This window comes from Sinohyriopsis cumingii, chromosome 15 (genome assembly GCF_028554795.1).
Source record: "Sinohyriopsis cumingii isolate HCF-2022 chromosome 15, ASM2855479v2, whole genome shotgun sequence".
NCBI classification, from domain to species: domain Eukaryota; kingdom Metazoa; phylum Mollusca; class Bivalvia; order Unionida; family Unionidae; genus Sinohyriopsis; species Sinohyriopsis cumingii.
This window is the reverse complement of record NC_142975.1, coordinates 118,766,523-118,782,340: the sequence shown is the minus strand read 5'-3', so window position 1 is coordinate 118,782,340 and position 15,818 is coordinate 118,766,523. Positions and strand designations below refer to the sequence as shown.

General features: G+C 36.6%; 1 protein-coding gene across 1 annotated transcript in view; it reads right to left on the bottom strand.

The window, feature by feature from the left end:
• Positions 1 to 15,818, bottom strand: part of LOC149782578 (beta-catenin-like protein 1) — a 52,613-nt gene that overhangs the window by 15,181 nt on the left and 21,614 nt on the right. The window contains exons 7-11 of the mRNA XM_089934039.1: positions 11,173 to 11,264; positions 10,208 to 10,280; positions 9,343 to 9,401; positions 7,339 to 7,487; positions 3,159 to 3,337 (exon numbers count right to left, since the gene is read on the bottom strand). Coding sequence (XP_089790165.1) covers positions 3,159 to 3,337; positions 7,339 to 7,487; positions 9,343 to 9,401; positions 10,208 to 10,280; positions 11,173 to 11,264 — 552 coding nt within the window. The remainder of the gene's footprint in view (positions 1 to 3,158; positions 3,338 to 7,338; positions 7,488 to 9,342; positions 9,402 to 10,207; positions 10,281 to 11,172; positions 11,265 to 15,818) is intronic.

Sequence of the window (15,818 nt, the reverse complement as noted above, 5' to 3'; positions counted from 1 at the left end):
TTTCAGTCATATCACTACGATGTCTGCTGCCTAGCACTGTGGCATCATGTCACAGACATGTAGCATGATGTCCCACCCAGTCACATTATCCTGATACCAGGCTGACCAGTCCTAACACTAACCTCTTAATGCTGAGCGCCATGCAAGGCAGCTGTCAGTACCATTTTTGTAAGTCTTTGGTATGAATCGGCCAGGGATGGAACTCACAACCTCCCGTATCCGAGGTGGACGCTCTAACCACTAGGCCACCAGAGCAGTCTCAGTCATTAGTAAAAGTCCAGCAGATTTTGATGAATTATTATTAAACAACTTGGTAATTATTATGGTCATCACCTGAAGATGTACATACTGACAAATCAGTTTGCTTTGATATCCTGTACCTTCAGGAATGATTCTGGTAAAAAATTCAGTCCATAATTTCTGTTCATGGCTCCAATATTTTTTTAGTTTCAAATACCACAACTGAAAGTGAGTAAAGCTTGCCTGCTTGTATTTCTCCCTCATTCCATTCATATCCATAATAAATTATACCAGACCGGGATCAGAATTTTTACCATTTTAACCTTGCCAGAAGTCATCTTGATCATAATAAACCATGGCAAAGTATTTGTAGTTGTTGTTGTTCTAGGGTTTAATGCCATTTTTCAGCACAATATAGACTATACATGGCAGCCAGTATAACTGGTGGAGGAAGAACCCTGGAAAACCCAAGGAAGAACCACCGACCCACGATTAGCTACTGGCAATCTTTCCCACGTAGCCACGCTAGTCGAGCCTTGGACACCCAAACCCACGCAGACAGAGGTGAGATGGCAGTGATCCGTAACAGTGAGCGCTTTAGACCACTCAGCCACTCTGGGCCCCCGCAAAGTATTTGTATTACTCAAAATATGTACATTACTGAAAAGACAGCTACTTCATTTTGGTAGCAACAGGTATATGTTCACTCCTTAACAGATCACATTTTTTAAAACAGTTGCTTGGATAGTGATATTATATATTGGTATATATACCAAGGGTCTCAAACTCAAACCACCTGAGGGCATTGTCGATGGCCCAAGAGCCACACCACCTTTGTTATCTCTCATGACACCTTGTGACACCAATCATTTTGCAGGTCACATTATATGGCTTAGCGGGCATCATGCGTCTTGCGGGCTGTGTTTGAGACCCTTGGTATATACTGATAAACACATCATGTCCTCTGAATTGCTTAAATTGAACACAGTGCACAATATTTGTATGTCAAGGTAAATGAATACCTTGAGTCACATCATCTAATGTCTCGGGCTAAATGACTTTTTTGATGACTCTGCTTCTAATGAACTGAACCAATTTATGATATTTTTTATTGATAAGAAAATACAGTTAGATGCTCTAACCATTTAGGCCTCCAGAGCGGTCTTTGTACCATATGAGAGCACTTTTATTCCAGTAACTCCTGTACTAGTAAACAATTATTACACAATTATTGTGGGAGAAAAATGAAATGTCCCAGTTATTGCCGATCTGGACCCACTTCAGGATCTTTATTTTAAGCAAATTCCATAGATAATCACTATGATTATTAGTCAGACAGCTAGCAATTTTTCAATTGGTAATAAGTTTGCTTCTGACAGTACTGTGGCAGACATCAATGTTGAACCACTTATTGAAAAGAACATATAATGATATCATGGACCCGAAGTCCATAATTACATGCATCAGTGTGAATGACTTGGCTGGGGTTCAAACCCGTGACCTCCTGCATCCAAGGCAGACGCTCTAAGCACAAGGCTACTGGAGCAGTCTCAGTTAAAACAGAGCTTGAGGTACCCAAGGTATGACTTTGATTTATGTCATATTTTATTTGTTACTGGCATTATCTTGAGTGGAAGAAAATTAATTAATCTATCAGTAGATGCAAGGAAATTTCTCACCCATTCACAGTTGAACATACTGGCAACTTGAAAGCTTGTGTGTGATTTCCTAACCACTCAACAGCACACGTGGGATATTAGAAATCATCATGAAATCTGTAGTTAATTAAAGACTGGATACTTCTATATAAATTCAATTATATTGTACAGTTTATACATGTAGCTGATAACAAACAATGAGGTAAAATCAACCAAATGACTATTCACTATTTTGCAATTTAAAAGGTATTATTTTTGTTTTCTTGAAGTCAGATGTATTTATGCTAGAAGGAACACATGAAAAAAATATAGTGCTCTCTGTCTGAAGATGTACATATTCAACATTTTTTGTCCTCCCATGCCTTCTGTATGATAGAATTTAGGGGCGTTTACTGGACTGCTGTGAAATTTATCATATGTTATGGTCATCATCAAATGTATGTTGACAACTCTATACTATTTTGAAAAGAGCTTTACAATTTTTGTTGACTATAGACTCTATTCACCCTTTCCCCTGTCCTGGGGGCAAAAATGAAACACAATAAACATTTGAATTTGAGCTTAACATTCCCATTTAGTCAAATATTCAGGTCACTACAGATTTAATGGTATTGTGAGGAATTATTTCACTTCATGTTTAATGGTATGGCAATGAAATATTCACGTCACTACATATTTAATCACATCAGTGATGAAATATTTGTGTCACTTGAGGTTTAATGGAATGGGTGGAACTATTCAATTCTTTGCCAAACCATTAAGTTTTGTTTTGCCAATGAAAGTAAGGGGGTTGTGATCACTAAACACAATAATCAAAGAAGCTGAACTAATGTAATCTTCAAAATGTTTTGTAATGCCAATATCAAAGCCAAACATTCCTTCTCGATTGTTGAATAATTTCTCAGGTGCTTATATATTTTCTTAGAAAAATATCACACTGGATGATCAACACATGCTTAATGGTATTATGAGGAAATATTCCGGTCACTGCATGTTTAATAGTAAGATGAGGAAATATATGTCACTACGTGCTTGATGGAAATGTGAGGAAATATTCATGTCACTAAATATTTAATTGGTATGGTGAGGAACCTCACTAACATTGTTTTCTTATTCTGGCTAGCTTTTACCAAATCATTTACCAGCATAATCTGTGTGTACATTAATTCACAGGCCATTCCCTTGGAAAAAGAAAGGCTCAAATTTGGAGAGAATCATCTCAAAAAGAAATATATATAAAAATGGATCTGTAGAACTTACCCTCTAGCTCTTGTGGAGTAGGACCAGCTGAAGATTTCTTTGGAGTTTTCATGAAGAGTGGGAAAACAGATCTTAATCCCAGGATATCGATAAATTTTTGACAGTTGTCGGATCCTTCCGCACCTGTCATTGCATGATTTAGCACTTTGATTGCACTGTTCCGTGACAACTTCTTTTCTCTGGAATTTATTTAAAATATAATAGGACTAGAAATACTGTACCTGAACATTCTCTATACCACATATTTTTATGTTGCAGTGATGGAGAACCCCCCTCCCACTTATTATGGCAGCCAAGGACAAGTTCAAACTTTGGCTGCACACATAAAATATTACATCACCTGACTTGAGTTTTATAAAGATCATGGCCCAAAAAAATCTGAATCTATGTTTTTATATTTCACTAAAATCTTGATAACAGGCATGTCACCCATTTTATTATTTTTCTAGCCCTGTTTTGGTGAATATTTTGTTGTTTGGTGTAACATAAAAGACTACATGTAGAGGTTAAGAACTATCTATATCAAACTGTATGCACAATCTATTCTTAATAACTTTTATAACTTAAATACAGAAATGAGCATTCTTACCACGTCATTTAATTCATAAATCTAAATATGACATGGTCACAAAGGGACCTCAACAATGAAAAATATTAATCTGCCAAAGACCCTTGAAGGGATGTGTCCTCTACTGGCCATTCCAGAAATCAAAGTTCAGTCTCTTTCTTCTATTAACTGTAGAGTCTTCTTGAGACTACCTAATATTTTTGTGAATTCCAAAATACCAGATTTGGTAATAAAAAATATGTTGAGTAATGTTGTTGTTGTAAGGTTGAACACCATTTTATCAGCACAAGATAGGCTACACATGGTGGCCAGTATAATGGTGGAGGAAGAACCCGGGCAAACCCCGGAAAGAACCACCGACCCACAAGAAGCTACTGGCAAGTTTTCTCATGTACCAACACTGGCAAAGCCTGAGACTCAAACCCACGCAGACAGGTGAGATTGCATTGATTCATAATGGTGAGCACTTTAGACCACTTGGCCACTAGGGGCCCCCCTTATGTTGAGTTAACATGTTCATAAAATACATGTAAGTACAGAGTAACATTCTCTTTATTGGCCTTTGAACATGATACCATGGATACAAAATCAAAAACATAACCACATGCTAAGTCTGGTTAAATCTATAAGCATTGCTCAAAGAATTATTTTGCCAGACAGAAGTCCAAGGGCATGTGGCATGAAAAACATCACTTGCTCAGACTAAAAATCTACCTACCTGACAGGACTATATTGCTGTGTTTTTTGTGACAAATGCTGAAACTGCCATAGTTTAAACAAAAAAATTCAAAAACAAATTCTTTCAATTCACTACTTTTCTGTGTTTATTTGCCTTTCATAACAGTGTACTCACCCCACTCAAAATTATCTGTGACATAGTTTCATAACAAGCTCACACTATATTGAGGTTTCAAAATTACAGAAAACACCCATTTGGTATAGCAATGGAAGTTGTGACTACCAATTACAGGAACTAAATGGATGTACAACTGAATTATCTAAGTTCCATTAGGGTGAAAAACATTGTATTGGATGCTTTGTATCATTCCAGACATTCTTGAGATATATTCACAAGAAAGATATTATTATAAAAAATCCATTCATAAATGTTTGAGTTGTCACATTCACATGCCAGTAAGGCTATACAACCCAAGTGTATGTACCAGTCTCTATCTTCATAAACTCACTGAATTAAGAAAATCCAAACAATGATGCCTGATGCAATCCCAAGTCAATCCCTTTACAGATGTGCAGGCATGTCAGTAGTTAGATCAGAACTAATTAAATACTGTGAGCAGTGTTTTCAGTGAAAATGCCATCATCATGCAAGAGCAGTGATAGTGATTTATTTCCATATGATACAATGGTAGAGCTGAGCATGATCTTCATTCCAATCCAGCTGCATACTACTATGATATTAAACTGAGAACTCCATATATAAGATTTTCAAGATGGCTATCAAGGCAGCCATTTTAGTGGTCATATAACTGTAAAACAGGAACAACTACATACTGCAAGGATGAAGTGGTTTTAAAATAAAAAGGTTGGCATGGTCATCTATTCTGGTGAATTATCTAAGATTTGTCAAATTTTGGGTGGTCATATCAGCAGAGCGTAAATCATGAACCAACTACATATAGTAAGAAGTATTGGGGTGAAAACCCCATGTCATTAATTTAATCCCTTTAAGAGACGTTGTGACACAAGAGTGTCAGGATGGCCACCAGGACATAATGCTTTTAGTTTGATCAGCACCATTTCTATTAAAGAACCCACTTGATGACATAACATGTCATCATAACAAAAATATGACTATATAACTATCAGTTCAGAAGAAGTACCTATAATAAGATTTTCAACATGGCTGCCATGGCAACCATATTTGAATTCCAATCAGCACCATTTCAAATAGAACCAACAACATATTACAAGAAGTCCATGAGTGTAAAGCCCATATTGCTTCAACCATTCATTCTGAAAAATAAGCCATCAGCAATAGCAATAACAAGATTTTAAAGATGGCCACCATGGCAGTCATATTGGATGTCAGATTGGTATTATATAAACTTACAACAAGTTTTTTAACAAGTGTTAATACCAGAATAGTAGTTAAAAGACGATTTTCAAAAAAGCCATCTTGGTGGCCATATTGGATGTCTGAGGAGGTGTCTAACAGCCTAGTCAAACATGACATAATGAAAAGACTTTAAGCACAAAAACCCATGGTAATATGACCATCTGAATACCCACAGTAGAAATGGTCATAAATCTTTCTGATTTGCTTATTCTACATTCACTATCACTGGTGACATAATCTCTACATTCTCTATCTTTGACTGATGACTCAGTTAATGTTAGCAACTTTAACTCTTCTTGCCCAATATCATGCAGTGATTTTTTGTTAAAAGCTTTACCAAGTGTACATCATCCCTCCAACAGCCTTTAAGATATAAAATATCTACATGTAAACATGAACTTGAAGAAAGGACTCTAAAATGTTAAATGCAACACATCTTCTAATGAAAATATAAAAGTGTCATTCATTGATCTTAAACAGTTCAAAGGTTATAGAACTTGTAACTGAAAGGTCAAATGCTGGCCAGTGACCTTGATCAAAACACGGTACCCCAAATGTGGTACACAACAAATATAACAAATGTCATCACATAATTTCAAATGTTATAGAATGAAAAGAAAATTTTATGGAACACTTAAAATTCTTGCCTGTGACCTTGACCTTGAAGACAGGACCATCAATGTGATATGCAACACACCAGCTAATGATAATAAGGATACAAAGTTTCGTCTCATAACATCAAATCACTCTAAGTTAAAGGAAAGGAAAGAGTCATGGATAATATTCAACCTTGTTGTTGTTGTTGTTGGGCTTAATGCCATTTTTCAGCACACGATAGGCTATGTATGGCGGCCAGCATTAATGGTGGAGGAAGAACCCAGGAAAACTCCAGGAAGAACCACCGACCAACGAGAAGCTACTGGCAAGCTTTCTCACATACCCACACTGGTCAAATCCGAGACTCGAACCCATGTAGACAGAGGTGAGATGGCAGTGATCCGTAACGGAGAGCGCTTTAGACCACTCGGCCACTCGAGGCCCCTATTCAACCTTGACTGTGACCTTGATAATATAATCACCAATATGGTACACATGACATTTTCCAATGAAATGCCAAAAATGACACTTTTTAATGATATTGCATAAGTATACAAAATTTCATCACTAAAACTGAAAGGGCTCTAAACATAGCAGAAAACAGTTATCAAGATAAATAATACTGCTCTGTAACTCTGATCTTAGGACCCTCAATGTGTTGAAAAGGAGACCTTCTAATGATGATATATATGTTTGATCCCTTAATCAGCAAATAGCTCTAAAGTTAAAGATCAAAATGGAAAGTGTCCAGCCCATACCCTTCTGGTGACTAGTCTAGCAAGAAAACCACTGAGCCAGTGTGGGTCAAACTCCACACCAGTATCCTTTCATCCAGACCACACATTTCAAGTCACCTGTCAGGCAAGAAACCACTTGGCAACTATGGCTCAATCTTGACACCATGTCCTACTTATCAAGCTAAATATTAAACATTGTACCTAAGCATCAGGTTCATGAGCTGCAGACCCTCCCCTTTAAGGAACTTGGATCTGTTTTCAGGGGCCATCAGACAGGAACAAAGGCAATTGAATAAGTTCTCCATCATCTCGATCTCTTCTTTGTTGGAAGGATCATGACGTTTGTAAGCCTAAAGTATACAAGTTATGAATAAAAATCATACTTATACTTTAATCTAATTATTTTAACTCCATATTAATAAGCAAACTATAAGATATCAACAGGTGGAAAAATAAGTACTGCTCAGTTATTATTCTGAAAACTTAAAACATGACTTGTTTTTAAATCAGCTGAGAATTTCCATACATGCCAACCCCCACGAGAGGTATAAGCGTAATTACTGCTATAAGTGGTAAAAAGTGTAATTTGGGCATAAAAAGTGTAATCAATATTATTACATGCCAGAATTACAGCATGTGTGAGAAAGATACATCTATTTTTGGTACTAACCAGGTTCTGCAGCTGGTCGAAATTCTTGTCACAAAGGCAGAATCTGTATAGATTAGAACCGGAATACCAACAAAACTATAACTAGTCTTTATGTGTAACTTTTACTGAATATTCATCAACTGGGAGTATGATCATGTGCTCTGTGTGTGTGTGTGTGTGTGTGTGTGTGTGTGTGTGTGATTAGGAATTTTAGCATAGCTTTAACAATTTTTCAGTCATATTGTTACGATGTCTGCAGTGTGGCAGTTTATAGTGATGTCTAGCACTAGGGCATCATGCCTCAGACATGTAGCATGATGTCCCATCCAGTCACATTATCCTGTCACATAATGCTGTATTACATTACTCTCATACTCTTCTAAAGTTTGTAAGTTTGTTGATTTGTCCTTTTTTTTATCTGACATGTTTTGAAGTTTGAAAAGGTCCATCTGCTCTAACATTTTCTTTCATATAATATCCACAACTTGCATCATGTGGCACCATTTTCTTTAAAGTATAAATTGGTCTGCTAACTAACTAGGTTGGCAATATAATGAATCTGTGAGATGGAGCTCAAATTTGACAAAATCAGTCTGTTTTCTTCAAAATGGGTCAAACAAGTTGCTATAAACAGCAAATAAGGAAAGTAGTCTTACACTATCCTTACACTGTAGTCATCTTTTTAAAATATTCTCAAAATTATATGAGTGGAACTTGAGAGATAATAATAATAATTAGAAAACAAATTTTTATTTATTTATTTATTTTTTTGTACCAACAAAAGCGTCAAGGTTGGCATGTATGAAATTCCAGTGTTAAATACTTACAATCAAGAGGGATTTGAAAAACACAATATCAGCTAATACCATTTCTAATACAATATTTGACATAATAGCCACTCTGTACACTAATGACTTGCATAAATTTCATGTGTTGTAAGCTCATCATAATAAATGCAGACCAATGATATCATAAACCACATCCCTATCCTATGTATTTTCACAGGAGGAGAACTAACTATGTTGGGAGCTCTCCACCTAAGTGGTGCTCAGTCTCTCCTAATATGGTTTCACCAAATAAGACCTATTTAAGAAGCATTTTCAAGACTGATATTCATTAAGTGAAATAGTAATCAAGGTGTACTATATATACTCGACTGCAAACAACAATGACCCTAAATTCTTGGTTCATTATGTGACAGGAGATCTCAGTCTGTGCAGGCTGGAGCTGGACTTGACTTATAAGTGAGTATTATGGTAAGGTTCAAGACGGTGGATTTTAGCAGCTGCTTCGATCCAAAGATGTATGCTGATGAAGAAACATCCATAAAGCATAGGAAATATTTTGAGAATTTTAAGTAAAAACATAGGCATACATTTAGAAACACATTTTGATAATGCATTAAATATGGAAGATACTTTATGATGAAAACTCCACTAAACTTCTTTATACTTCAGTCATCAAAATTTAAAACTAACTGTAATTTCTAAGCACAAGAACTTCATGACTATACACTTTCACAATTCAAAAAGGTTTCTAAATAAATCTGAACTTACAGCTAACTGCTGCAGTAAAATATCGATCCCATCTAGTTCACCAAGATAGTGCCTGTTTTCTGAAGAAAAAAAAGAGGTATAAGTGTTCCAGTACAGGGGAATGTGACATTATGTTCTGTCAGATCACACAGCAAGTGTTATTTTGATAACTGTTTCCTGAATTTGTTTTAAATAAATCATTTTAAAGCAAGTGTCTTAAAAATTTAAAAATACAGGGTAACACAATGATGCTAGAATAGATGTCCGATGCTAGTGAAATTTTTTTTAAAAAACACGATGCAGTGTCCTTGTATCTAGTCAATTAGACTCAAATATTTGTTCTAATATAATGTCAGAATTATGCATATTTTAAGATTAAGATCATATCCGCTCTGAGAAGTCAAACATGCCAAGATCTTGGTATAAACTTCTTAAAGGCAGAGCCTCCCATTAGATCTAAAGTTGGAGGGTGAGTTGCCAAAGTGTACAGGGGATTTGGGGACCTCCCCAACGAGAATATAGTTGGGGTTTTTTTTAAGTAGCCAGGGGTAAAGCAAAAGTAACCAGGTAAATCATCTGGCCCACCCCACCACCACCCCCGATAAGGAAAGCCCTGTTAATGGCCACGAAACAGTGTTGGGTTCCAATTAAGCAATGACATATACTGCATATTGTGGTCCCCATCAATACATAAAAGCCACGTACAGCAAGTTCCTTATTTTTGTATTCAATGACCATGGGGGAAGCTTTAGGCTTCTATATTCATCAAAGTTTTTTTAAAAAGATAAAAAGCCAGAAAGTTGGACAGACATGCAAATAAACAAACATCACAGCTAAATAACAATAACATTAGTAAAAGCAAAGAAAATACAATAAATTGACTTACCATCACTATTCTGTAATAAAATTGCTAATATTTCACTAGCATAGAGTTTATTTGCATCAAAAGGTAACTTGGCCTGAAAACAAAAGAAACAATAATAAATATAAATAAACTGATGCTGCTTTTTTGTGCTGTTTAATGTGCTACACAGCAAAGGATTCATTTGTAGAAAGTATGGAACAGTGCATTTTGAAAAAAAATAGTTTCCTTATGGCTCTGATCTTATGGCAACAATGAAAAATGTTCACAGAAGATAATCAGGTAAGTGATGATTTATAGTGCACTTTCCCTGATCTGGGAATTATATTCAAATTTCAACAATGAATACATTAAAAAGCCAAGGATATTGAAAATAATAGTAATCTTTATTTTTATCTAGTTGTTTTTGTTATATATGTTGGCCCAGTGCCTACTTTCTAGCTGTAACTGCTACTATTCTGTTGTTATAATAGATTAAGAGAAAGCTGCCACCTGAACCCAACTTCATTATGTATTCATGATCCAATGCCTTTGCTAACATGAAACTGCATACCTGATATCTGTGTTGAGAGGTTTACATTAAAAGCAAGACTTCTTATAGTGAAAACACATCTTTTGATGTCACATAATATAAAGTGAATGGTCACCCAGGAAGTACAGGTTACAACAAAATGGGAATGATGGACTGAGAGAGATGTGGATTGACAGAATATTGGATATACAGATCAACATTACCAACTACAATAGTTCTGCAACAGTGGCCAATATAATAAATGCTTGCATTCCCTGTAACTGACATTGCCATTTACCTTTATCCAGTGCCATTATAATAAATGCTTGCATTCCCTGTAACTGACATTGCCATTTACCTTTATCCAGTGCCAATATAATAAATGCTTGCATTCCCTGTTACTGACATTGCCATTTACCTTTATCCAATGCCAATATAATAAATGCTTGCATTCCCTGTAACTGACATTGCCGTTTACCTTTATCCTTTTAAGTAACCACTGCAGCAGACCTTGTTGAGCTGCCTCTGTGCACATTTCAGGTCGAAATTCGGTCATGTTCTCTATAACAGCTGTAAAAGAAAAAACTTGAACTATTACTTATGTTGCACAGGGTTGATCAACATTGTTTTTTTTTTTTCAACTACTCATCCAGGACAAGTTATGTCAGAAAATTCATTTGTCCCTCCCTGTTTCACTTGTCAAAAATGTCAATTTCTTGCCTGGATTCAATGAGATATACACATTTCATTCAATAGAAAAAATTAAAGAAATAATGTATAACATATTTATTTCTTCCCCGATTGCATAACAATAGTATAGCTTTCTTTGCTACCTCTGAATCTGGCCTTCCCATAAAAGAAAAAAAAACTTACCTTCTATTTACAAAGGGTAGGTCTTACATTTTAACTAATCTTTCTACCCACTAGATGGCTTCTGTTACACCTTGTCAATATGAGTTGGGTTTTTTTTTAATATTTTGAGTGACACCTAAAAGTATGCTCACACAGCAGGGAAGGGTGGGAGGGATTATTTGTAATGTGATCAGGTATGTATTATAGACAAAACATAATTTACTAAAAGACAAGCATTCTCTGGCAAATACATTACCTGATCACATTACATCAGAAGCATAGGAAACAGGAGGAAATGCTGAACATCCTAACTTTACCTGTGTCACCCAGAAGAAGCAAGATTCTCTGCTAATGGATTAAACTGTCCTAATGTTAGTTTAGCACAGCAGCAGACCTTTATTGTACACATACTAGCTGTAAAGCAGTTCTCCTATCCTTGATGGTTACGAGTCAGCTAAAATGTTGAGCTGCCTGAATATTTATCTGGTATTGGGTACACCAATGAAGGTAATCCAATACCAGAACACAATGTCCAGTGATTTCAACCCTCCCTGTCTGAGGAGGTACATGAGCAATACTGAATTGTTTAACAGTATCAGGACCATGTGTCTGTGCAAGTATTTACGCAATTGTTGAATGTATTGAGAATGGCTTTCATTTCCAGGAGGCTGAATGGAAGAGCCATCTCTGATACATCCACTTGCCACTGACTGGCAAGTGTGCTCACCAACCCAACAGACTGGCACCTGTACCAATCATTATTTCTGGCTGAGGGTTTTAGAGGAACACTCCTGGTGTGAACCACAACCTGTGTTGCCAATGAAGGAGGTCATTATTTATGTGGATCAAGATCAAAATGTCTCATTCGGCCCCACATGTTTTTGTTGTTTTCACCTGAAATGTGCGTAGGAAAGACATTTGGGGGGCTATTTCTGAATACATTGTAATACATCGGCTTTCAACAGATTTTCCATGAGACTAATGCTTAGTTGTATTAGAAACATCATTTTCCATTGGTTATTTTGCCTACGCATGAGCAGAAGGGTAAAAGTTGGAGTTCTTTTTTTTTTTTTTTTTTGTTGCTTAATGGACCCATCATTTTTGTATGGAGACCACAATTTATTCCAAATGCCCACCTTATCCTCGATTTTGCAAAGAATCACCTGTCTGTGTGCAGTTAAGGCTGGTCTGCCTTAGATCTGAGGCCAAAAGCTCTAAAATCCGGACACAAAATCACATTCCGACCTAAAGCGAATTTTAGGTGAAAACAATACGGGTCCAAAAAATGAGGTTTTTCCCTCTGTATTTTGTAGTGCAACTAGAACTTCCAGATTATTTGGTATCATTTTAGAGCTCTATCTGTCTGCTTTTTTTTAATACCACCCACGTTGGTATATCTTAAATGACCTTGATGCTGCAGAGCTAGGAAATAGGGTACAGCTTCATCACGCCTACAGACGGGATCGGGGCCGAATCGGATATTCTGATCTAGATGGCTCATGTAAAGGTGGACAATGGGTAGCAAATCTGCCACCATATTAAACAGACACCGGAATTGAAGAAATTCCCTACGCAACAAAAAAGTTTTGTTGGGAATCCTATCCATATATTGAATAATGATACTGATGTGTTTGGGTAAAGCTGTACAAGACTGAGGTGGGTGAAAAACTCCATAACTGAGACTGATAAAATGTTGAGAAGGAATAATGTCCTACTTCTCAATGTTTATTATCCACCCTAGACTGCAAATGAGGGCAAGAAGGTTGTCCATATCTTGGACCAAATATGAATGTTTTTGATGGATGTTGTCCAGGTACACTGTCAACACAATGGAAGATGTCATCCTAAACCATGAGATCAAACAGTCTAATGTTCTTGTGAAGGCCAAAAGATTTATGTTGAAACCAAAAAAATGAACACAAAATTTATATACTTTGCCCCAATAGGCAAAACAAAGATATCTGCATGATAAATGAGTTTCTGAGACCATATGATACAACATGGATCACCCAATTGTTTTGTAGAAAGAGGATGAACCAAGCCTGATAAAAAGGAAGAAGCCTGGCACCCAAAGGTTGGTCCCCAACTGGCAGGGAAAACTTTAAGTCACTGATGGAAGGCAGGTGGCTTTAAGAACAGGAAATGTCGTTTTCTCTCTCCCCTACCTGCATAATGGCAAAAAGTAGGTATGTCTGACCATCTATAATTAGCCTGGCAAGGATATTCTGTCATCTTTGGGAATTACCCTATTGTAACCCTGCTGACAAATGTCCCTTCTCTGTGCCACCTGTTTTCTGACCTCCTTCAACCCCCAAACAAAAGGGGAGAGGCAAACAGGAGGGTGTGCATGGCTGCAGCATGGTGAGAGTTTAGAGGGGAAACGTACAAGAGCGCATATCATCCAAGCCCTCACCAGCTAAGAAGTGACACTGAAGACCTGCCGATACACCCTGTAACAAAGTGGGACAGTCATGTCAAAAACTGAAGAAAAAAATCTATGTCAACATAAAGTCCATGTCAACTTCATGAATTTCTTAAGAACATTTATCAGACTGTGACTTACAGCATTGAAATGAGAAGCTAGCTAGCAAATGACTCACAAGAATAAGACTTCTGCATTACCAATGTTATAAATGTTCTCCAAGAAATGCCCCATTATTTCTGCAGCTTATGATGACTGAGGCAATGTTCTAAATGATGAACTATCATTGTTATCATCTACATCCAACGCTGAGTATGGGGTATTGTATTTGCACACATCATGGGCAGAGATAGGTACAACCCTTGACCATCAAGCCCTTTGGGGTGGGGTGGGGTGGGGTGGGGTGGTGGTGATATTTAACACTGGACTGTCATGCCTCATGGTCAGAGCTAAAAGTTTATCCCCAAAGAGCAAATGGTACAGATCAGACATTTTTTCATGAATGTCTTCTACTACTCTGAATCTAAATTTTTTTGCACCATGTTGTCATTTTCTTAATTAAAAGAGAATAAAGAAACCAGCGCATATATAGTTATAATGGTTGACACCAAATAGATAGGAGGAGGAGTTAACCAGTAAAAGTTGCTTCCTTTTATCTAAATAATATATAGGTAGAATTTTTTTCTCCATATTTCCAGGACAGCTGGGTTCGGAGGTTAAAAAGAAAGTTGTCATGGAACTGTATAAATCATTTTATTTATCAAATACATGTACTCTGGTTACATTTATTGTGTACAATGATACCCGAGGGTGATTTATGTATATTGTACAAAGATTTTGAAATAGTTCCAGCACACAGATGATGTATTGCAGTATTGTCTATGTATAAATACCTCACCGTAAGACAAAATCTTTACATTACAGAACGCCTTGTCAGTGAGCGGTCTACTTTAAGGACTTCCACATCTTCAGCAGTAGAAGTAGGTGAGTTATTAATTTCTTGTGTAGAAGTTATAACTAATGTACTACCACATTTTATTTTTGTATATATATTTTCTATGTAGCTTCGGCTTATGTAGTATCATGCAGATATTTTTTATTCTTGTTTGTGACTTAGCAAGAGATTTATATTAGCAATATATAAAGCTGCATTTTTAAAAAACGTTTAGTACTATAGGATTCTTAATGGGCACAGTTAGGTTCACCTCTGAACATGTGTATTGTTTTGTAATTATTGTGCCGATAATGTAATCTGTGTAGCTTACATATATAACGTCATTACGTTTTATCGTATATGCCCATGTCATGCATAATACAAGATGTATTTTCAGCTGACCAGAGTGATCAGAGTGGTCGGACTGACCAGAGTGATCAAAGTTATCAGAATGGTCGGAGCTGTCATGGTACAAGCTGTAGAGCTAACCACAGGAATTGACCGTAGCAGCTGTGAAGCAGAACCATAGCAGCCATTGAGTAAAGTGTTACTGGTTGAGTAGCAGGTGACTGGGCATTGCTGACAGAGATTGGTGGGCATGGATTGCTTGATCGACCAACATGAAATACCAACTGCTTGACTGACCAGTATAACTGGTAGCCAAGTGTGCTGGTGTTGGAGTGTGTAACTCCATCTTCAGCCGTGGGATAATCTTTGGGGTTTGTAATACACAGTGTGTTTTGGGGACTGTAAAGATATTTTGTACATCTGTCCCTTTGTTTTCATCATTTTCACTATTTGATTGCATACAGTTTTACTATAATCATTGTGAACCATTCACCCTTGTGCTTGTACTGTGTAAAGTTGTTTATTTGCATTTTTATTATTTAGTTCATGCGGATTATGTTAACTGATC